The sequence below is a fragment of the Anopheles arabiensis genome, chromosome 2, assembly GCF_016920715.1.
Source record: "Anopheles arabiensis isolate DONGOLA chromosome 2, AaraD3, whole genome shotgun sequence".
Classification (NCBI taxonomy): domain Eukaryota; kingdom Metazoa; phylum Arthropoda; class Insecta; order Diptera; family Culicidae; genus Anopheles; species Anopheles arabiensis.
This window is the reverse complement of record NC_053517.1, coordinates 40,364,722-40,386,999: the sequence shown is the minus strand read 5'-3', so window position 1 is coordinate 40,386,999 and position 22,278 is coordinate 40,364,722. Positions and strand designations below refer to the sequence as shown.

General features: G+C 46.1%; 3 protein-coding genes across 4 annotated transcripts; 2 read left to right on the top strand and 1 right to left on the bottom strand.

The window, feature by feature from the left end:
* The first annotated feature begins 94 nt into the window (after window positions 1-94).
* LOC120908788 (protein TRC8 homolog) lies at window positions 95-8,450 on the top strand. Of its 2 annotated transcripts, none has more exons than XM_040320143.1 (7): window positions 95-1,032; window positions 2,757-3,033; window positions 3,136-3,825; window positions 4,020-4,161; window positions 4,284-4,458; window positions 5,427-5,623; window positions 5,725-8,450. In XM_040320143.1, the coding sequence occupies exons 1-7, from the start codon at window positions 765-767 to the stop codon at window positions 6,559-6,561; spliced, it is 2,586 nt and encodes an 861-aa protein (XP_040176077.1). In that variant the 5' UTR covers window positions 95-764; the 3' UTR covers window positions 6,562-8,450. The 2 variants fall into 2 exon arrangements, with proteins under 2 accessions (XP_040176077.1, XP_040176078.1); XM_040320144.1 differs by having other exon boundaries at window positions 96-1,032; window positions 5,442-5,623.
* An 8,427-nt stretch (window positions 8,451-16,877) lies between these two features.
* On the top strand, window positions 16,878-19,380 carry LOC120897216. Its single transcript, XM_040301893.1, has 3 exons — window positions 16,878-17,181; window positions 17,998-18,104; window positions 18,194-19,380. Exons 1-3 carry the CDS (start codon window positions 17,124-17,126, stop codon window positions 19,313-19,315), a joined length of 1,287 nt encoding a protein of 428 aa, XP_040157827.1. The 5' UTR covers window positions 16,878-17,123; the 3' UTR covers window positions 19,316-19,380.
* LOC120897217 (axoneme-associated protein mst101(1)-like) lies at window positions 19,372-21,757 on the bottom strand. The gene is made up of 4 exons (XM_040301895.1): window positions 21,274-21,757; window positions 21,020-21,189; window positions 19,666-20,399; window positions 19,372-19,599 (listed from the first exon to the last, which is right to left on the bottom strand). Exons 1-4 carry the CDS (start codon window positions 21,543-21,545, stop codon window positions 19,531-19,533), a joined length of 1,245 nt encoding a protein of 414 aa, XP_040157829.1. The 5' UTR covers window positions 21,546-21,757; the 3' UTR covers window positions 19,372-19,530.
* Between the last annotated feature and the right edge of the window lie 521 nt (window positions 21,758-22,278).

The following is a 22,278-nucleotide window of genomic DNA, read 5'->3' as shown; positions in this document are numbered from 1 at the left end:
TGAAAAGAAAACAAATTGCACAAAATGTGTATAATAAGTTCATCAATTTTTGTTTTAATTCAAGTCAACACATTCCCACCAAATGTTGCTCGCAACGTCACAACGTCAAAACACTCTCGAAATTTCACCGCTACCATGCCTCTAAACACCTTGCCCATGAACAGAAGGGCAAAAAATAACACCAACGAAACTGTTCTGTCCTGCAGTCCCACGGAATTACGACAAATCGATCGAAAAACAAACATCCCGCTACGGAGAGTGCTTAAAACCGAGTGTCCCAGTGGCAGATCTTACGGCATGTGTGGCATGCAAAAATATCCCTAAATTGTGCAGTGTGTGACGGTGGTGGTGGCCCTCGAACCAGAGCTTCTCTCGCCAGAGCTCCGCGAGCGCCACAGCTGTGGCAACACATAATGGAAGGCGGCGCAGGACCGCAGCAGTGATGTGTCGTGTTGATCCATTCGGTCAATTATTATTACTACCTAACACAGCTGCACCAAACCAGACCGCTCAGTTCCGCTCGAGTGGCAAACAGAATACGTTTATCAGCGTTCTAAAATTTGCATTGCCCAAAACCTCGCCACCCCCGCGCCCCAAGTGGGTCAACTCTGGTGATGAAGTGAAAATAGCTAGCTGTGTGTGCGTGTGACTGTGTTGTGTACATATATACATATTTTTTTACTACTATTTATCAGTGAGTGCGAATAAAAACGTCACAACCTGTACTGCTACTACCCCCCTCCTCCCCCATTCGCCCGTCGAAAATGTCCGTGGTACGCACGAAGGTCCTCGGTCTGGTGGACGTAATAATGCGCGTTCCCAGCCTGTTCATCATCGACGAAATCCTCAAGATTGGCATGGGCGTGCCGATTGGGCAGCCAGCGGGCCAGCCCGCAAACAGTAGCGCCATCAATCTGGACTCCCCGCCCGTTGCTGCAATGCTTCCGGACGACGACCGAGGGATGCAGGACAGCATCGAGGTGTACAAGTTCGTCTCGCTCGCCGTGCTGAAGTTTCTAATCTGTCTGTTCGGTAAGTGGGTAGAAGGTGGCCGTTCGGTCAACTACATCACTCTGTGGTCCGCATCCGCAAAGGAAAAGTCGTGGTCATCATCCATCTTGCCAAGCATCTTTCTAGTATGCTGCTCTAACTGTTCTTTCTGCACCGTCTGCTGCCGTACCTGTGCGGCTGTCTCCCTATCCCCGGCAGCATCGAACAGGGTCAGCCAACCTGTTTGCAAAGAACATGCGAACATCATTCACACACTCATACACACACATACACGCACACCTGCCACAGACGCAACAGCGGGAGGCCGTAGCCTTGGCTCGGATGTAGGTTAGTTCGGTGCAACCCGTCTCTGTTGCATACCCCCCCATTGAACGAATCTGGTCGGTCTGCATTCTCTATGGCGTGCTGCAGGCCAGAGATCTTCATTCGTTCTTCCCCGGGCAAGGATGCAAGAAAATGTGTCACCTTTTATCAAATTCTATTGCTTGCGCCTCGCCCGCCATTCATTGACGTCACTTTTATGTATGCATTTTCGAATCTTCCCAAATGCTTACAGAACCAATACAACTGGCTGGTGGCTTCGTGGATTTAACATTATTGTTCTAATGTATCAACACCATCAGGCGTCTAAATGCGTCACAGGTAGTAGAGCTGTTTCCGCTCGGTCTGTCTGTGGCTGTCCGACCTTCAAGATGCTGGCCAAGGGATGAAGAGTTAATGAACCAAAACCAGCCCGTCATGCTCCATAGGCCCAACGGCAGCATCACGCCTCGCGCACGAATCATGTCTGTTGCCGGCGTAGAGCGAACCATATCCACCGCTATATTAAATTCTCTGCTAATGCAGGATTTTTTTGTCATTGCTCGGGAAGCCCGGGCTGTTCTGTAGTTACAGTTCAGAATTGTCTCAATATAGTATAATTGAAGCATTAGTTGCCGGAACACTTGTTGTTGTTTCCTTATCGCTTTCCATCGAATGCTGAAACCATCGCGTGACAAACGGGGACCGTTCGAACCAATCAATTAATAATGAATACGTTCCCAAGACCTATTAAATTGCTGATACTTTTCTAAAACCCCTACACTTTTAAAACTAACTTGCCACGCGATTTTAAATTATTGAAACGAAAGCAGTTTGTATACATGTACGCCACCAAAAGCGTGGCGGGTATTGGTTCAATGATTCAGCATGTTTCCTGATAACGTTTCAGCTGTGCGTTCCGCCGGCCCAATCCACGGGCGTTGGGTGTTGGGCTGATTGGGGAGGTTGGGTGGCGTATCGTTCGTGGATTAATCGTGGACGTGGACGATGGCGCACCGACCCCTGGCACGCCATCCCAACCCCTCACAAAACATGCACGATCACTTACGCAGGAACAGGAGTTTCGCGTCATAGTACAACCGTACACCGTGTTTCAAGCCAATGCCATACTCATGCACCGACAAATGCTGTCTTTGTTGTTTGGCTTCCAATGGCCATACTAATGCGCAAACAACTCACGGAACAAAAGTGAGCATTGTAAACTGTGCGTCAACGCACGAGGAACACACTCTCAACAGTGTATTTGGGGGGTAATCGGTGAGATAACGAAGATACAGGCGTTACGGATGATTTGAAGGTGCAATATACTATGCATGATTTCTTGAAATATGACTGTTCATTAACATTTACATTAACCAATTTATTAAATTATTAATTGTATGAATTATAACGATTTTTTCCACAAATTATCATCCATTCTACAGGTGCCATTAGTGCAGCGTGTGTGTTTATGCTATGGACGCGCCATTTAGTGATCGTGTACATGTACATGGTCTCCGTGGGATTGATCTTTCTGTCGTACTGGAGCAATGTCTCCGCCCTGTCGGTAATATCGGACAGTCCGAGCCTGCTGGAGGACGTACTGTCGCTCAACATGGACCGTCTGCTGGACCCGGGAGGTGTACTGATCTCAATACTGCCCCACCTACTCGCCCAATGGCTGATGGGAGTCATTTTCGCCTACATTCATTTGGGACCACGGTAAGCAACAACACATCTCGCACAAACGTATCCTTTAAACAGAAACTTCGACACACCGCCCTAATTCACTTTGTTTGCTCTCCCTCTTCGCCCGTTTTTCAGGCACAAAATCGTCCAAAAAGCGCTTCCGTTCAGCTTCCTAATGCCACTGTTGCTTGCAATGCTGCCACTGCCGTCGCTAGTCCTTAAACATTCCCCCGCTTTTGCCGCGATCCTGCCGCTCGTGCTGTCCAAGATTGCCCTGTGGAGCTCCTCGTTCGACGTGGTCAAAACGATCCTGAGCGGCTACCAGCACGCGCGGAACTTTGCCAGCAACTTTGGCATCGCGACGCTGATCGAGAACGAATGGCAGCGGCTGAACGTGCCGTGCGTGCTGCGCGTCTTCTGGACCATTCGGCTGACCGAACATCTCGTCAGCCTGCTGATGTCGTCCGAGGCACCACTGCGGTTTGCGGCCACCGTGCAGAGCGTGCTGGTCAGCGGGTGCGAAACGCTCACCGCCGTCCTCGGCATGACCAGCATCATTTCGCTGATCTGCCACTACATCGGCAAGATGTTCCAGCTGTTCCTGCTGTCCGAAGACTACGACGAGGACAAATCGATCGGTACGGTGTCGGCGATACTTTTCTACATTTTAGCGCTGCAAACCGGGCTCACCTCGCTGTCGCCGGACAAGCGCATTGTTCGGTTGTGCCGCAATATGTGCCTGCTCGTGACGGCTTTACTGCACTTTTTGCACAACATTGTTGCACCCATACTAATGTCACTGAGTGCGGCCCGCAATCCCTCGCGGTAAGTATGGTGGTTTCCAAACTTCCAACTAAAATCGGTTCCTCCCCTCTCTCGATTGCCATAACAACACACGACACACCTTTCCGCCTCGCCCCGGTTATGTTCACTGTGTCACTCTTACAACTACTACCTGCTGATGTTGATGACTTTTTATACTCACACGCCACTATGCGGGGTTTGTTTGCATTTCACAGCAAGCGTCACGCACGGGCATTAATAGTGTGTGCTTTCCTTCTCATTGCGCCCGGATCCCTGCTGGCCGTACTGTGGGCCAGTCACTCCCCATCCACATGGTTGCTAGCGGTGACAGCATTCTCTGTTGAAGTGATTGTTAAGGTAAGCAGTGTAGCACCAACTCGGAAAAGAGCATGCACCAATCTCGAGCAAGGAATCGAAAGATTAGGCAGCCGTTACGTTTAAAATCACTTACAAGCCGTGCTTCTCACATTTTGCTATAGGTTCTGGTGAGTTTGGCAACATACACGCTGTTCCTGCTCGATGCCCGGAGACAAACCTTCTGGGAGAAGCTGGACGATTACGTCTATTACATTCGCGCGTTTGGAAATTCGGTCGAGTTTTGCTTCGGCATATTCCTGTTCTTTAATGGCGCCTGGATACTGATTTTTGAATCCGGTAAGTACGATTTCGTTTGTTCGGGATGCTCCACGCCTTGCAGACACCATTCCAGTGCCTTTTATTCGCTGTCGTTTTCCTCTCCAATAGCTTGTTGTTTGGTAGTTTGCTAGGCGTTTGTGTGAAAATTAAACTTAAGATTTGGTTAACATTTAACTCGATGCAAATCTATCATACACTTGCAAAAATACCCTTTTCAAATTATAATTCTTTTAATTAGTAGTTGCCCTACATTTGTAGCAGCATTTCTGAAGCAATGTAATCAGACAATCATGTATTTCACCTTCCTTTTTTTTCTATTACCTTTAAATTATATTTTTCTATTATTATTATGGTATATGTTTTACCATTAGTGGGAGCTGAATCTATATTTTATGGGGTTTTAATTACACATTAAACACTTTTTCATTGGTTTAAGTGTATGAATATTTGTGTTTGTATTTATTGTAAGGTTTAATTTTTAAAATTATTTAAAAAAAAACATTAAAGGCATCATTATTGTTTAAAGTTGTAAAAATAAGTAGAAAGTTACATTTGAATCGGACAGGGAATATTTAAAGATAGACCAAAGCTAATTAGGTAACATTGGCACTCAAAACGCATTTTTCATTTCACTCTTAAATGGGTCAGAAGGTTGTAAAGTACAGCACAGGTTTTTGTATTATTTTTACTTTGTTTTATTTACAAATTCCTTTCTTTCTCATTCTTTCCTTTCCTTCTTTTTCCTATTTTTTTGTGTTGCTTATATTTTTGTACAAACAAATCCCTACAACTACAACACCACTAAAACCACCAAACAACAATTATGGACACGACTACTCTCACTGCCCTTGTCCCCCTTGCATATGTTACTACCACCCCTAACGCCCCAATCCCCATTCCTTGTACAATTTCCCCCATATTCCCCGTGTTTCCGCTTCCATACGAAATGTCGGGTTTGTACTGCTTGATGCCTCGCTTACATTTAGAAATGATTCCAATAGGCGGTGCCATCCGTGCGCTGATGATGGGCATCCATGCGTACTTCAACATCTGGTGCGAGGCGCGTGCCGGCTGGGTCGTGTTTATGAAGCGCCGGACGGCGGTGCACAAAATTTCCTCGCTGCCGGAAGCCACCACCGCCCAGCTGCAGCAGTTTGACGATGTGTGCGCCATTTGCTATCAGGTAAATTGTTGATTTTCGGCGGCCAATTTCACTCATCAACTAACAACCCTCCTTTCCTTCCTTCTTCTCGGCTACCAACCACCCCATCCCATCGACACCAGGATATGACATCGGCAAAGATTACACGATGCAATCACTACTTCCACGGCGTGTGTCTGCGAAAGTGGCTGTACGTGCAGGATCGCTGCCCACTGTGTCACGAGATTATCATGAATCAGGACGGCAATCCGGGCGACGAAAGCATAGAGGAGCAGCTAAACAATGGGGATAATGTGAGAATCGAACCACGAACCGGCCGACCCGACCCGAGTGCCGACGCAACGAACAATCGGCTGCAGAATGTTCCACAGCAGGCCGCCATCGTGCAAGGGACTGACCAGGCCGATCAGCCACCGGCACAGCCCTTGTTCGACGATCGGTACTTTGAGGAGCAGATCAACAATATTAGCCGTGCCGCCAGTGCCAGCAGGTCAATGGTAGGAATTCGTGCCGGCCAGACGGACGCGCAGACGGATGCATCCAAGCGGGCACCCCACCACCCGGAAGAGCAATACCGGGACGAGTATGGTGTGACTATGAGATTCGGTGCGCGTGAAAATGCGCATCTTTACGCAAACAATCCGGCAGGAATTGCAGCGCCACAGCCGAGCAGTGGGGGAGCCACCGGCACTGTCGATGGCAATTATCCCAGTGGCAGCAATTCCTCCGATGGCAGCCCCACCAGCAGCAGCAGCAGTAGCAACACGGAAGATACTGGGAGCATGAGCAGCGGTAGCAGCGCAAGCAGCAGCGCCAGTGGCACACTGTCCGGATTATCCAACAGTTCGCTCATGTCGGCGGCTGCCATTTCGTTCAACCTTCGAAGACGGAACCACGTCCTATTGCAGCAAGAGCAGCAGCAGCAGCAACCACAACAGCCAACTTCGCCAAGAGAATAAACAACTAAAACGAAGAGAATGCACACGTGTGGGTGTGTGACATTGCACTTATCCGACGAGCATTCGCGTCGAATGAAACGAGGCGCTCAAAAACCAACACGAAACGCGCTACGACCATAAAGTCTCATTTCTGAATGAGATTCTGTTCGGTTTAACTATCAACTCAAAATAAGCCAAGAGAACCACAATGAACGACGACTATCCGTGATGCAAATTGATGGACTGAACGAGAAAAGACAGCATGGTGTAAGGTTTTATCCGGCACGGGGTGAGAGAAAGGGAGAGATAGTGAGGTTGTATTGTACATTTCTAGTAAGTTTTTGGTGAACGCAATGTAGCTTGTATATTTATATTAACTTGTTTATAATGAACCGGAATATGAGGGCATATGAAAAAAAATAAGTGAACCAGAGAAACCCAAGCACAGGAGCACACATCGTGGTTCACTGATTTGTGGCGGGGAGTGATGGGGAAGGGTGAAGTATAGTGTGGGTGGGTAGGTTTTAGCATTCGGTGGGGTAAAAAACACAGAGTAAAACACAAAAGCACAACATCTGCTGCGTCGCACACTATCAAAACTAATGACAACAGCTGTGACACACTCGTTTCAAGCAGACAGGGGTAGGAGGTTAGGGTGTATTGGAGAGTCTATTTGCGAGCCAGTTGATAGCATACATTTGTAACATTCGCCACATCTACTCGGACACGCCATTTGTTCCCTCTCCGGGGGGGGATGGGATGTAAACTGTTGGCAATGCAAGCATTACTTCTATCGCCACCAAAAGGAATCGAGAAATAACTGCACAATGTCTCGAATCGAGCACAACAAGTAACGACGTCTCATGAGCAGGTAGTAGAGTAACACTATCACTAGCATTGGCAACGGAGTTTAGATACGAATTGATTTTCGCTTTGTTTCCATTTACCGTCCATGTGGTGTGTGGTTGTGAAGCACAGCAGTGGTTCTAAAGCTTCTGCCTAAACAGCAATATAAAGCAGCGTATAACACAGCCATGTTTTTATACGCTCCGAATGCGCATTGTACGTGTTGCAGAAAGATGGACGCTAAACCGTAATAGCCACAACAGACAAAAACAACACTTCCTCTTGCTAAATCGCACTAGAGACATACCGGAAAAAGAAAGAGTTGATACTAGGTGACATCAATAGACCGCAAAAGCAAACCACCCCGGCTTTGTGAAGCTAATCGCACGCCGCAAGCACGGGGGAAACAATTGTACAGCAATTAAAATGATCAATTAACTGATTTCACCGTTCTTCGTTTTATCGCGCTATTGCATAAGAAGGTTTACAACTACTAAACCCCGTTCCCTGTGTCTCGATCGAACTTAGATTGAACTGCACAAACTGCACGTTGCAGGCCGTTGTTCGCCAGGTGCCGCCTTGGACCCGCTGGGGCGATCGTGTGGCGCATCACGGTCGTACTAACATTAATGCAGCACACAAAAAGGCAACGGCACAAACATGGTTAAGCAGTTTTTGGTTTTTAAACTACGCTCAACATATGAACATGATGTGTATATAACAAGCATATATCGCACACCCTTTGCGATGAGAGGTACTTGTTGTTCCTGTTGTTCTGTGTCTTGTGCTCGACACCGAGCGAATGTTTCTTGGGGATTTGCTAGCTTCGAGCGCTAATAACTGTTTTAGCGATACTTTTAAATAACTCTGCCCACTTTTGTTTCCATAAAGTGCGATGAATGCTGATGCTGGGGCGGCATGTACATAGTCGTGTGGTCTTCAAAATATAACCAAAAATAAATGACCAGGCGGGCAACTAAAAAACAAAAAAAAACGAGCGCAAACTCAGCTGTGAAATAATAAACAAAAATAGTAAAACTGTTGTAGGGAAATTCCTAAAATAATGCGCTTTGTTGCCAATTTTACATTTCAAGCATCCGATATAGTGAAGCGCGGCATTGAATGTGTCTTATAAGAATGTAATAACACACTTATTGGAATTTGTTTCCAACTATATGTGATTGTAATGCTTTTTGTGTTATTTACAAAATCCTTCGCAGAATTCCAAATTTAAGTAAATTTTCCAACCTATTGGGAACACCTTTTTCCCTACACCTCATCAAGGGCGTTATTCGGTGCCAAACAGACACACAAAACTGTCAAAACCTCTCATTCATTCACAGCTGACCACTTGGAAAATGGACGCTTTCCCGCACCTTAAGCGGAATTTCCTCATTCGGTGTGCAAATCTGCAATCTGCTACCCTCTACTCCCCTCCTGCAGCGCAATTTGGTAACACACCCGACGCTGAGCTAAATGAACTGCAAACAATCTACGGCGCCGAGTTTCGCGCCAAAGCAAGTGATGAGGGCGCACCACGCCTGCCCCAGAAAGATGTGCGATAGCGAAGAAACGCGTAAAAAAATGCGCGTCTCTCAATGCGGCTTAACTACAAACGAGATGCAGCACGAAACCCCACCACGAAAGAAGCTGCTGTTATTCTTCGGCCAGAGCATTAAGACCCTGCGCCACCACCATCACCATTGTGTGTCACCCGGTCCACGACAACGCAGCGCTCCGCTCCGGCTACCTCAAGAGGTTTATCTAGCCACATTAAAACGACTGCTGCGCATTCTCGCAAGACACCACACTCCCGGCGTAGACGCGGCGCAAAAGCGAAAAGCCACCGAAAACAAAAACTGCGCCCCTCCCTTCAAAAGCAAAGAGTTAACACCCAAATGTGTGCCATTTAGGTGAAAATCAGATGGGCACAGGCAGCGCCACCCCACCCAGTGCGCCTGCTCCGTTTTATGTTTTTAGGTTGCGCAGGAAAAGCGGCCAATCACGGGTTCGTTGTTGCATCAGATAGCGCCTACCTTCTGCACCTGACCCGCCCGCGGTTGTCGACCTGACCTTATTTCACTTTCTACACGCACACAAACGGCGGTGGTGATGGTGTTCTGGTTCGTGTTTTTATGTCCGGAAAATTGGCCCACTTGATTTTTCTCCCGGGAGGAGGGTTCTTGAAATGTTAAATATGATCCCCATTCGGGCACACGTTTGGTTAGGCGCCTGGTAGCCTTTATTGTTACACCCGGCACCTGTCCGTCCACACACACACACCATTTGGCGGGAACGGAACCTCACTGCAGATGTGTATCGCCCTCTTGAACCCTCCTAAGTACGATCGTGATCCATCTGCGGAAGGCGCCGCATGTTTGGCAGGAAAAACGGCTATTGGAACCGTTGCCCTACCGTTAAATGCACGGGGGAAATATTTGCCAAAGGAAGGCAACAACACTATTCCCTCTTGTCGAAGAAAAACAAAACAAAAAATCATCCGCGCGCTATGTTGCTCAAGACTTTTGAGGGCGTTTTCGCACTGTCATGAATCATAATTAAATTACCGTCGACCCAACGCAGCGCCTCTTTCTTATTACTTGTTTATCATATATTTGCACGCGCTCGACACATTTTTGTTTGGCGCAAAAACGCGCATACTTTTTTTTGCCATTTCTTTAACCTATTTTGTTTGCACCTGCCAGAGAGCTGAGTATGTTTTCATCTACTTTTCCATACCATTCGTGGTATAATAATGAGGGATAAGAATGATCTCGAAGCACACACAAGATACAGTGAAAGGCATATTACGCTGTGAAGTGATGAGTTGGAAGCATGCAGGTCATAATAAGGGCGAATGAAAAGCTTCTTGATGAAAGACTGAAGGCCTGAAGACATAGATAGCTAAGTCCAAGGCGCAGGCCAAGACCAACTACGGTTATTGCACAAAATAAGTTTGTCACATTGTTCTTATTGGAGCTGAACATGAAAGCAAGAGATCTATTAAACACCCTGCACAAACAAAGGTTACAAGCTATATAGTACCAGCTTCATCCGTCGCGACAGATTTTTTGAGGTGAACTGCTACCTCAGACTGTAGAATGAACGGTTAGCCCTAGCGCGCAACTCAACTACCATGCTATTCTCGTTGCTGACCTTTGACCCAAGTTAGATGAATTTTGGGATGACTTCAAAACTCCACCGTCCAGTCACGAATGGCTCTCTCTAACGCAAGTCCTCTTGGCGCAGACCTTTGATGGTATCAAAAGGCCCTGAGAGTTTTCCATCTCCTGGCAAGTGACGTCATAATGATTCTAACTAGCCTTATCAGTTTGACCGGGATTCCAAAAGAGCTCACATCGTCGTATAGTTTTACCCTGGCTATGCTTTCATATCCGGCTTTGAAGTCAATGAAGCGATGGTATGTGTCGTCTCTGTATTCAGCCATCTTCTCCAAGATTTGCCGCATGATAAAGATCAGTGGTTGATTTTCCGTTTCGGAATCCTTTTTGATAATTTCCGACTATCTCCTGGACGTGCGGGACAAGACGATCCTGAAGGATCAGGGAGAATATTTTATAGGCGGTATTCAACACCGTAATACCCCTGTAGTTGTTGCAGTCCAACCCATCTCCCTTCTTGTATACGGGGTAGATGATACCGATGATTCCAATCACAAGGCATCCATGATTCGCTATCCCACGCCTCAGTAGCAATTTGATGAATTCCATTTTCTAGTCGTGCACCTCCATTCTTGACCGGTTCAGCTGCAATTCCGTCGGTTCCGGGTGCCTTGTTATTTTTCAGCCAACGGATAGCTTTTTAAGTTTCTTCTATGCTTAACACTATCTGCTAATGGATTCTCTAGCTGTTCATTAACCTGGTCGTTGAGTAATTGATCAAAGTGCTGAGGTCACCGCGAGAGGATCTCTGGCTGGTAACTAACCAGACTTCCATCCGTGTTGCGACAGCAGGTTACCTTAGGTACAACGTTGTTTCGGTGACATGCTATCCGCTTGGCAAAATTTTCGTATCGGTCCGTACACCTCTCTGGTTTGCTCGATTTCCCGCATGTTTTGCTCTTCCAAAGCATGCTTCTTGGAGCGGTGAACTCGTTTCTCTTCGCGTCTGAGCCGTGAATATTCCTCTGCGAATGCCCGCGTTCTATGCCGTTGCTGCATTGCTCGGTATACATCATTCTTACGTTCGGTCACTTGTCTGCATTATTCGTAGAACCAGCCAGATTCGGTGTTGCCACGACGTGGTTGGAGTATGTTTCTTACACAGTTTATGATTTACTTAAAGTTACTTAACCATGTTACAAATTAAGTTTTATATTCAACAATTTTCTTTAAATGCTTTCACAGTTGATGTTTTTATTGTAAAACAAAACATAATATATTTGCGATCGTTCACTTTTGCCCACATTGTTCGTGTAGGTGGAAACGATCTATTATGTCCCGTAAAGTCTATTCACAGTAGTAACTCCCTTAGTAATTCCCAACAGGATTAGCACCAGGTAGATCGTAGATCGACCGTGTTAAGCCAATAAGAAGATCTTAATCGGTATGGAGTTTACAGCAAACGAGACTCCGTTGACAGTGACCCGATCTTCATAGTAAGGATTGATTGTCTGACGAAAGGTAATAAATAAATATCGTGATCCTATACTCAAGTAAGTAAGCAACTAAGAACGTCGTGACTCTATACGCGTCATGTTCCCAAAGAAGAAAAAGAGATATTTTACAAAAAAGCGTCAGTTTTACATAGACTCATGTTATTTATCTGACGATAGAAACATTTTGCGGTCTTAACCTACTGCACAGGAGTGTCCGTAACTGCTCCCAGACTCGAGCTTTCGTGGCGGACGCTTTGCCACCTCCACTTGGGTCTACAACGTCCCTCTACCCTTGAGCGCGATAAAAGAACTTTGACACACTGTACGACAGTAAGATCACCGTACAGCTCATATAACTCGTCGATGTACCGGCACCTCCATTTTCCTTCCTCACATACGAGGTTGTCCAAGCTCCTTCTGAACATCTTCCTCTCGAACGAGGCTGAAAGAGTTTCGTCAGATTTGGACAGTGTCCATGTCTCAGAGGCGTATGTGAGTACTAGTTTCATAAAGGTACGATGTACGATATAGTTCCAGCTTCGTTCGTCAAGAATTGTTGTTTTTGGTAAGTTGATTTGGCAGCCTGCATCCTTGCGCACAACTCAACTTTCTTTGTGCAGAGATCGGTGATATATTGGATTGCTTCAAACGTGCCTAACCGTAAGTCACCCCTAACTAAGTAGCTCTGGATTTGTTCATAGAAATTGCGAAGGTTATTCATCCACCTTGAACAAGATGAAAACAAAAACCTCTTCATTCAAATGCCTTCTACAAAAGGATACGATTAGCGAAACGAAACGATGCCGTAATAGACAGTTGCATGCGTAACACATTGGCATAACACAGCGGCAGTTCAACTCTATTGCTTAATGCGCAAACCATGTGTTTGTTCACAGTTTGTGCAAATAATTGCATCGCTTACCACAATCCAACTCGATAACAACAATATGCATAATATCCAGCAACGCAAAAGTGACATTATTGTTCGTTCGGAGGACTACGACAACGACGAAGATGATTATAGGCTACCACCACCACACCATCCCACCTATTGTTAGCGCCACAAATAGGCGTAATAAGAAACAGGCAGCAGACACAGCAGTGTCTTGTAACGCTAAAATTAGACGATAATTCGATGTGTCGAATTACTCCAAACGTACCACGGTGGTTTCCTTCTTCCTATGTTCGCTCGCTTTCATCTGTCTTGTGCTTGGTGGCCCGGTGGTGCCACCCAACGATGATAGGGGGTTTATGTTGTCACCTCCGGGTGGCTGAGTGGCGAACGGCGAGCGACGGCGTACTAGCACGAATCCGCCCCTTCTCTCCTACTACACTCTAGGCTCACCACAATCAGATTCACTTTCTGTCGATTTTTGTTGTGCTGGAGAAATGAATGCCCATTGTTTTTCCGATTGGAAGCCAATTCGTTTCATGTGCCCTCCTCTAGCGCATGATGCGTGTGTGTGTGTTCCGTTTGCCACATTTTCACCCTCTCTACCCTGCCAAAAAGGCAAAAAAAAGTAACAAACGACAAATCTTGACAAGGGTCACTGGCAGTGTCTGCGGAAAAAGATAGCACACGCTTGTTTTTCGTACCAATTGCTGCTACTTCGCCTTCGCCGTTCCAGTGGCTGAGGACAGAAACTTCACATCATCTTCCCTCGCAGGTGGGTGTATGCACGATCATTGTAGATCCCTCCACCCCCTCAATATCAGCCCTTTTTCGCTTTTTATGGCTTCTCCCTCTCCCCCACAAAGCGTGTCCTATTATCTTGCCATCTCTGGGACGGCGTGTGTTTTTTCCTCTCTTATTTTCTATTTCGTTTTTAGCTTTTTCCTACCAGAGCAACCCACCGCTGACACTTGTCACACACGGACGATTTGGATACACACACGTGCACTAACCGGTGACTGTTGGCAAATTTTCAATCGCTACACATTGGCGTTGGGCACAGCTTTTGCCACAAATTGTGGCTCGCGCGTGCGCAAGGGCAAATGTCGCAGAAGTGTAGTGAGGTAGTATGTATATATCGTAGGAGAAATATTCGTTCAGTAAAAGAGTACAACTGTACAACCAGATTAAAAGATACTTTTTTTAACGAGATAATACACGATAGGGAAAATATAGCAATATCCTGAATATTATTATTCTCGGTAGAGATGTTTAAACCCCGGGACAAGTACGAGTTTTTCACAGACATCTTTAGCAAAATTATCATAATAAAACATCGAGCATAAGTTATATATAATACCAAAAATTTTCCCAAACAACTGTAATTTTAGGTCATTTTCATATTACTAGTTAGTTTAGCCAGGATACAGGGCTACGCAACTAAATTTCAAAGACCCCTATACTCTAAAGAGTACGCCGAAGTTAATGGTCTCGACACCCAATTAAAATAAGGTACTTGACACCCAATTAAAATTGGTACCTTGAATAAATTCAACGATCTCTTAAGAGACCTAATACCAAAACCAAACCCATATTGGTCCTGACACCAATACATAAGCTTTTCTTGTTCAAGAACTGCACAAGACCTAATGCCGGTGCTGAACCTGATACTGAAGCTATGCCGGTCCAGGCACCGATACTGAACACAAAACGGTCCAGGAACCAGTACTGGTCAAACCGGTCCAAGAACTGATTATGAACCCAAACCTGCCCTGGAACCTATCAAGGAACCATACCGGTCTTGGAACCGATCATGAACCCATAGCGGTCCTGGCACTGATCATGAATCCATACCGAACCTGGAATTTATCAAGAACTCATACCGGTCTCAGAATCACTGATGAACACGTATCTATCCTGGAACCTATCATAATCACATCAGCTCCAGGAACAAATCCTGCCCTAAATCCTTTCATGAACCCAGTTTAGTTTACGAACCGATCATAAACCCATACCGGCCCTAGAACCGATCTTGCAACCATATCGGTGCGGGAACTGATACTGAACCCATACCGGTCCTGAAACCAATCATGAACCCATAGCTCCCTATTTCGATTATTTTAAGATACAGTATCTGGAACTGTTCCGGATTCGGATCAATACTTGGACCTGATCCAGATCAGGAAACGGAAACAATTCCAGTTCTATCCGACAAACCATACTCGGTAGCAAATGTGCAGCGTAGGTATAGTTTAGGAATTGGTGTATGAATTCGTGTAGGAATTACTGTAGGAATTTTAGTAGAATTTGTATCGTGATAAAAAAACAAATCTTTCATGTTTACCTGCTTCTGATTTCAGAAAAAGATAAGTTTTAGAATATAAAGCGGAATGATAAACAATATCTAAAATCTAAAACAAGAAATTGAAAAATTATGTTTTAAACTTCAAATACAAATCTACAATTTCTTCACGTCATACAATCTTGACTGAAAATAAATTATAAATTCACTCATAATAAATCAGCAAACGGAAGGAGAAAACAAGTAAATAATAATTTAACCTTACATCTCCATCAAATTGGAGAAGTCGGTCTTTCTTACTTAGGTGCATCTTTTGTTTAAATTGTTTCACATACGACATATACTTAAAGGAAGAAGTAAAACGTAACTAATGTAACAGACAGCGTAATATCGCAACATAAAGCTTAAATAACATCAGATGATTTTCATAAATCCGTTTCCAATTTTAAATAGAGGTTTTCGAAAAGGATAGGATATTATGATCAGATATTTTGCTTGAAATTCAACTAAATGCTTGTCATGCGATGAAACAGTAATTGAAGATGTAAAGAAATAAAGAAGTCATAGGATCGCAGCAAGATAATACTCTCGAGCAATTGTTTCTGATGCTGCATTTTCCTATGAATATTTTAAGCAACATTTTATCAGCTCTTCAAACCACCTTCGGCTGGAAAACATTCACATTACAAATGGGACACCAATGCCATCAGCGCATACAACGCGTCCAGATTTTGCACCAAGACATGTGCAGCAAGCAACCTCTAGCCAAACTCGTTGGTAGAGTTATTCACGCAGCCCTCCGCTATGGTGAGCGGGGTTCGTTGGAAGATACAGGCCAGAGCAAGCTACAGAAAAGCAGGCCCGAGCCAGAACGCATCCAGCGTCGTTAACTGATCCGGAACGAGCCAAGAGAACTGCGACCCCGGTCGAAGAATATGTGCAGCAGCGCAAGGTACACAGCCGGTGGGTCTCAAAACTGTGGCGCTAACACACAGGTATTTTCCCTGCCTCGATGTGTGTGTGTGTATGTGCTTGAGGGATGGGGCGCCAGAGGACAGGCATTTCACGCAACGTGATTTGTGTATTCGTTTTTCTCTCCGTCTTTAACTTTTCTTTTCCAGCGCATTTTCAATGCCAGTTTGACTGTGATCGCCCTCCCGGCCCCGCTGACAATCCGACCCGTTGCACCTGACTTGCAGCAAGCAAGTCATGTGAGGGAGCGCTGGACAGATGGGTGGGAGGACACACCGATCCAGACTGCGGTGGCGCTGCCAAACCAACCAAATCCCGGCTCGGCTGCAGTGCCCCATACAGCCCCATCACGGGGCTCGTTCGTCAGCCCTTACGATTCGCCCGCCACCCTTATGCCCTGGGATGGATGGGGACGGAAGATGTACCACAAAATGGAACTGGAAATAAAACTGAGTAAAAAAAAAAACAGAAACAGTAGATTTACCCACAGCAACGGCAGCAGCCAGCTGCAATCGGCCCCCCATAAAGAGGCGGGGAGAAGACCCATGTTAGGGATGCAGGCTGGGAAAGGCTTCCCTTCTTGCGCGTCCGTCCGTCCGTCCGCTACGCTGGGCTGGCTGGAGAGATGGGGCACGGTTTTGTACGTTTCGGTCGGAGGTGGTTGCCACTTTCGGTTCGGCGTGGAGTCGGCAGTCTACAAATGACTTTCGACGACGAAACTCTTAGTGTGGTGCTTATGCGATCCACCACCGCCAGCGAGCTCCGCAAGCATAACGACGCCACCAACGCCGCCAAGTATTCGGTGCAAGTACGGCTCAATTAAATAGGGCACAGTGTTTCTACAACTTCGATAGGGCCTGTTTCTGGTGCAGCTTTGATATCTCGCTACGCAGCAGGTGCAAAATTATCGAAAGGATTTGAAAAGTTCAGTTGCGTTTTGTGTAATTGGTGCAATGTGTCGTCCATTCTGGATCTTTCTGTGCTGTGTCGTGACGTCTAATGTTGTTTTAGGTAAGCAAAATCGCAGTGTAATCTTATGTTTGTGAAGTACAAAACTTTAAAAGGAAAACAAAGTCTGTCTGAAAAAAAAAATTAAACAATAATAAACGACGCAACGGCGCTGAAACGGAACTGCTCTACAACCATTGTGAACGCCTCCAAAACGTGATCATCTGCGATCAGTGCCCTGCAGCCACATGGGAAAAGTTGATGTAATTTGGTGAAGTTAAATGCGCTCCCGTGACTTTCATCGACTATTGTTTCGCGGGTCAAAGTGGTAGGAGGAGAAAAGCCTCAGTGTGAACATGAAAATTCGAGAAAAACCAGTGCAAACTGTACTAAAGTGTTGTTTAAAATGGATCGTTGCTATGTGCTATGTGTTTGAAGAATGCTAAAGCTTCAAGTATTTAAAAAACGAGTGAAATAGATACAAATTGTAGGCAATATTTGGTTACTGTAATTACTATGATTCTTTTAATATGATTCTGGAGGTACTGATGATTGTGAAGGTTTGAAACACGCTGATCATGCATACGTTGGGCTATATGTTCGAAATCGACTAGAAAGTTGTAAAAGTAATTATTTGAAATAATCTAGTGCACGATTAAAGGATACTTCTATTAGGTATATGATCTTAAATATCTAAAATCCATAATCCAATAGAAATATTAGGAACACGCAAGATTTATCTTAAAGGTCTAAGAGGATCGATTCTTCCGATGAAATTATGAAAAAAAATTGAACTGCAAAACAGTCTGAACGTTCTTCCTGCAGATTAAGAAGCACATAAATTATTCTAAACCTTTATCAATAACCCATTTTCCTTAGGACGTACCAGAACAATTCGCAATCTATACGGACAGCGATGCTCGAATCGCTTGGAAACGGCTCTCGATACAACGCTAAGGCGAAGCCAGCAACGCTCGGGTTCTAGTGTAAGTATCCGTTTCTTACCTCTTAACGATGTTCTTTTTTACTAACAATGCGCATCATTCTCTCCCAAAATCATTCCCAACTATACCAGTCTATTATCGATTTTTCCGATAACGGACAGCCGCACCGGCCCACACTATTTGATGCCGTCGGTCAACGGTCGCCGTTCAGCAGTAACAGTTACAACAACGAAGAGATACAGCAGATAGTGTCCGAGTACAAGCAAAAGCTAAACAGCCCTTCGAACAGTGTCACGTCGCCGTTGTCGTCCTACTTCCAGCCGTCCAGCAGCAGCAGCAGCCCGGGCGCCGCACAAGTCGAGGTGGCAAACCTGCGCGTCCGGATCCCGCAAAACCACCAGTGGGTCGTGGTGGACCGGTGCCAGTTCATCGAGCATAATCGCACGCTCGACACGAAACTCGAGTTTCCCGATCTGCAGATCAGTGGGCGCGTGATCATGCACCCGTCCGGTGGTCGCTGCGATATGATCCTACGGCTGCGGCGCGCGGGCATCGAGTTTCGCACCATACCGCTCATACCGTCGGGGCTGGGCGAACGCAGCCGGCAGGCGAACGTGCGCACCGATTCACACTTTTCCGAGCCCGGTTTCATCTCCGTCTTTGCGCACAGCTGCGAGGGTCCGAGCGGCATCAAGTATCGCATCAACTCGAAACGGCGCCACTTTTTCAACCGCCAGCCACCGGCAGCGACCGGACCCTCCTACTACGGGCGCGACCGGCGAAGATCGTTGGACTATCTGGACGATGATTTGATCGGCAGCGATGGGCTGCACGATGTGCTCAAGCTGAACGACGGGGACGCACTGTTCCTGTCGCCCTCCACCTTCGTTAACCTGGACGGAGAAGAGCGGGAGGGTTTTGGACAGACGGCAGACGGCTCCTCGAGCGCCAATCTTGACCCGAACAGCAGAACGTTCTTTGCCGAGCGGAATCCGTTCTCCTATTCGGCGTACGGCGGTGGACCAGCGTCGGGCAGCTATGGTAATGGTCCCGCCGCCCATGCCAACCCGGACAAGGGCTGGCATAATGTGGAAACGAACGAAGCGTTGGACGATGCATACTCCAACGAAATCGATAACCTCTTCTCGAAAGGAGTGCGCGGTCTCCTTACCACCTACATGCAGAAAGCTCTCCAGCCCGCGATTAAGGAAACGCTCATGGAAAGCATGGGCTACACATTGTCCTACGGATAACTTTCGCCCGGATGTTCGGGTGCAGCATGTTAATATGTAATAAATTATTTGTGCTATTTAATGAAAACCCAAACCAAGTATTTTATTACAATTCCATATACTAAGCTACTAGTGCAGCAAAAAGACACTAGCAATGTAAGCTACAGAGAGGGCTCGTTTGATGCTATCTGGCTCTGGCGATTCAATGTGATAGTTTGTAGTGCAAGTGCACGAAATTACTTACGCCCTTCTAGGTTAGTGTCGCTATTCAAAAAGCTCGGGTCGTTATCCATGTGGAAAGAAGACTGTTTCACACAAAAACAAAATACAAAACATTAGTAGGGAGCCAGAAGTTGACGGAATACACTTACCTCAGTGTTAGCGGATTGTGCCGGAGCGGGAGCCGGATTGGCGTTTTTCGAAAACACAAACGTCTTCGGTCTCCCAAAGGCCAAAAGATTGGGTTTGTTCTTCGGAGGTTGCTGTTTTCCCGCACCATTGGCCTCCAGCCCACCTGATTTCAGCTTTTCCAGTTCTGTGTTCAGTTCCTTGTTGCGATTGCTTGCCGCCTCCAGCTGTAGAGCCAGCTTCAATACAGTGGCATGCAGGTCTCCGGCGCAACGTTGCTTCTGAGCGGATTGGCTCTTCCTGTTGGCAATACTTTGCTCGAGCTCGGTCACTTTACACTGGTTCACGTTGTTCAGCTCCGTGAACATGCCATCCTTTCGGGTCTTTTCCTCTAGAAAGCAACGTTCCATGCGATCCACTTTGTTTTCGTAGTTTTTCTTCAGCTCGGCGCAGCGTTGCTGCAAGGTGGCCTTCTCCGTTTGCAGCTGCTCGAAGGCTTGCGACTTTTCGGCAACCTTTTGCTTGGTCTTCGCTAGCTCCACCTCGCAGTGCTCCATTTCCTTGCTCCTTTCGGCCATTTCGGCTTGCATTTTTTTGGCGCTTTCCTCGGAACTGGCCGCTATTTTGCGCAGCTCGGCCATTTTTAACTGACACTCTTCGCGCAGTTTCGCCATCTCCGCCGATACCGCCGATCGTTGCTTACTCATCTGCTGGGCCCGAGCGGCCGTCTCCGCGAGCGCGTCATGAATGTTTTTTCCTGTTGGTGTTTAGTTAACAGCAATTAAGCGCCAAATTTGAAAAAAAAAAACGATCATCCAAACCATGCGGTGCAGTGCAAACTAGTGACGGATAAAGTTGGCAAAAATTCAAAGTCGACTCCGATAAATTAGGAATCAACTCCGGTAGGTAGGTTCGCCCTACATTAATCGGAGTTGGAGTCGTCCGGAATCGCCCGGAGTCGTCCGGAGTCGTCCGGAATCGCCAGGAGTCGTCCGGAGACCTTCGAAACAAAGGCCTGTATACAAAGTGCATGCGCAAAGTGAAATACAATTACACAACGAAATGAAATCCCTGATCACAAGCACATTCAACCACACGGCTTGTCTTCGATCGACTCTAGGCGACTCCGAATGACTCCGTCTCCGATCGACTCCGACCGACTCCGGACGACTCCGACGACTCTAAACGTCTCCGGACTACTCTAACTTTGAACGACTCCAGGCGATTCGGGACAACTCTGGACGGCTCCGGGCGACTTCGACTCTGGTGGATCTAGTGGTTCCATTTTGCCGGAATCGGAATCAGACTAACAATAGTCGGAGTCGGATCGGAGTCGGGGGTGCGCTCCAGAGAGCACAACACTAAGTGCCTACCAACCTTCTTCCTCCTTCTCGTCAATGCGTTTTCGCAGGTCATCGATAGCGAACCGTAAGGTAACGCTCTCCTTCTTCAGCTGTTTGCGTAGCATTTCGCTCGATTTGATGTGAACATTGATCGACTCCACCTTTTCCTGCAGCTGCTTTCGCGTCGCACTGTTCTGGGCCTCTCTGAAACGGAAGGTGGACAAACATGGAAGAGGGATTGAAAAAACCCAAAACGCAGAAAACAAACCTACACTCCAAACCACTTACATGTTGGCCATGAACGATTCGATCACTGGCTGATCATGTACATCTTTCTTCATCTGTTCCTTCTGCTGTATCGCGTCCTGCAGCGTCTGCATCAGCAGCTTTATTTCCTGATCCTGATGTACATTACGCACTTGCAGCTCCACTGCCTTGACCATGATGGTGCTTTTGTCTTTGTATATCAGTTCCCGAATGTTTTCTAGGATATCGTTGTACGTACCGCCACCAGCTTGTTTCCCGTCGTTGGTTGATGACGATTGCTGACTGTCCGACATAGCGTGACTGGATTTGCTTCGAATTTGTAGCAACACAATCACTAATTAACTCTATTTGATTCGTTTTCGACTGTCTCCTGACGGGCTCCTCAAAGCTTGTCTCCAATTTTCAACCGAATGGCGTTCTTTATCTTCTTCTCCAAAGACGAACCAAAATGGCTTCAAATGCGGCACATACTGAAACACACAGTGTAAGGTAGTGCTCTAGAATCAATCGTAAACGACAGACGACAAAGGAAACCTGTCAAACATGGTAAAACACTTGTCGTATGACAAGTCAGATTCTTCTTTTCTATACACCTCGTTAAAGATGTCGTTATCACACCTTGCATATGTGGGTTCTGGTTTAAAACATGCCAAATACACGTAGATATCATAAAAACCATCCAAAATTCGATTGCAAACCCATCTGAAAGCAATCCGAAGTATATATTTGAGTATTTAATTAAAATTGTGAGGATTTTATAAAAAAATTGGATGATGCTAGTGTGTCTTTGTCAAACAAACAATGCTGGACGACAGATTGTAGACCACTCCCTAATAATACGATCAAGGTTTACAGACATCAGGAACATTCGCAAATCAAGCAATTGTTCTAAATTAATCGTTTATTCTAGATATGGTAATGCACAGCAATTCTTCAGTTTTTTAATGTACAGGTTTTTTGGGTGATGCTGAAATATTTATTTTTCGTTGCGAAAATATTAAATTTGATCTTATGTTTTGCAATGTC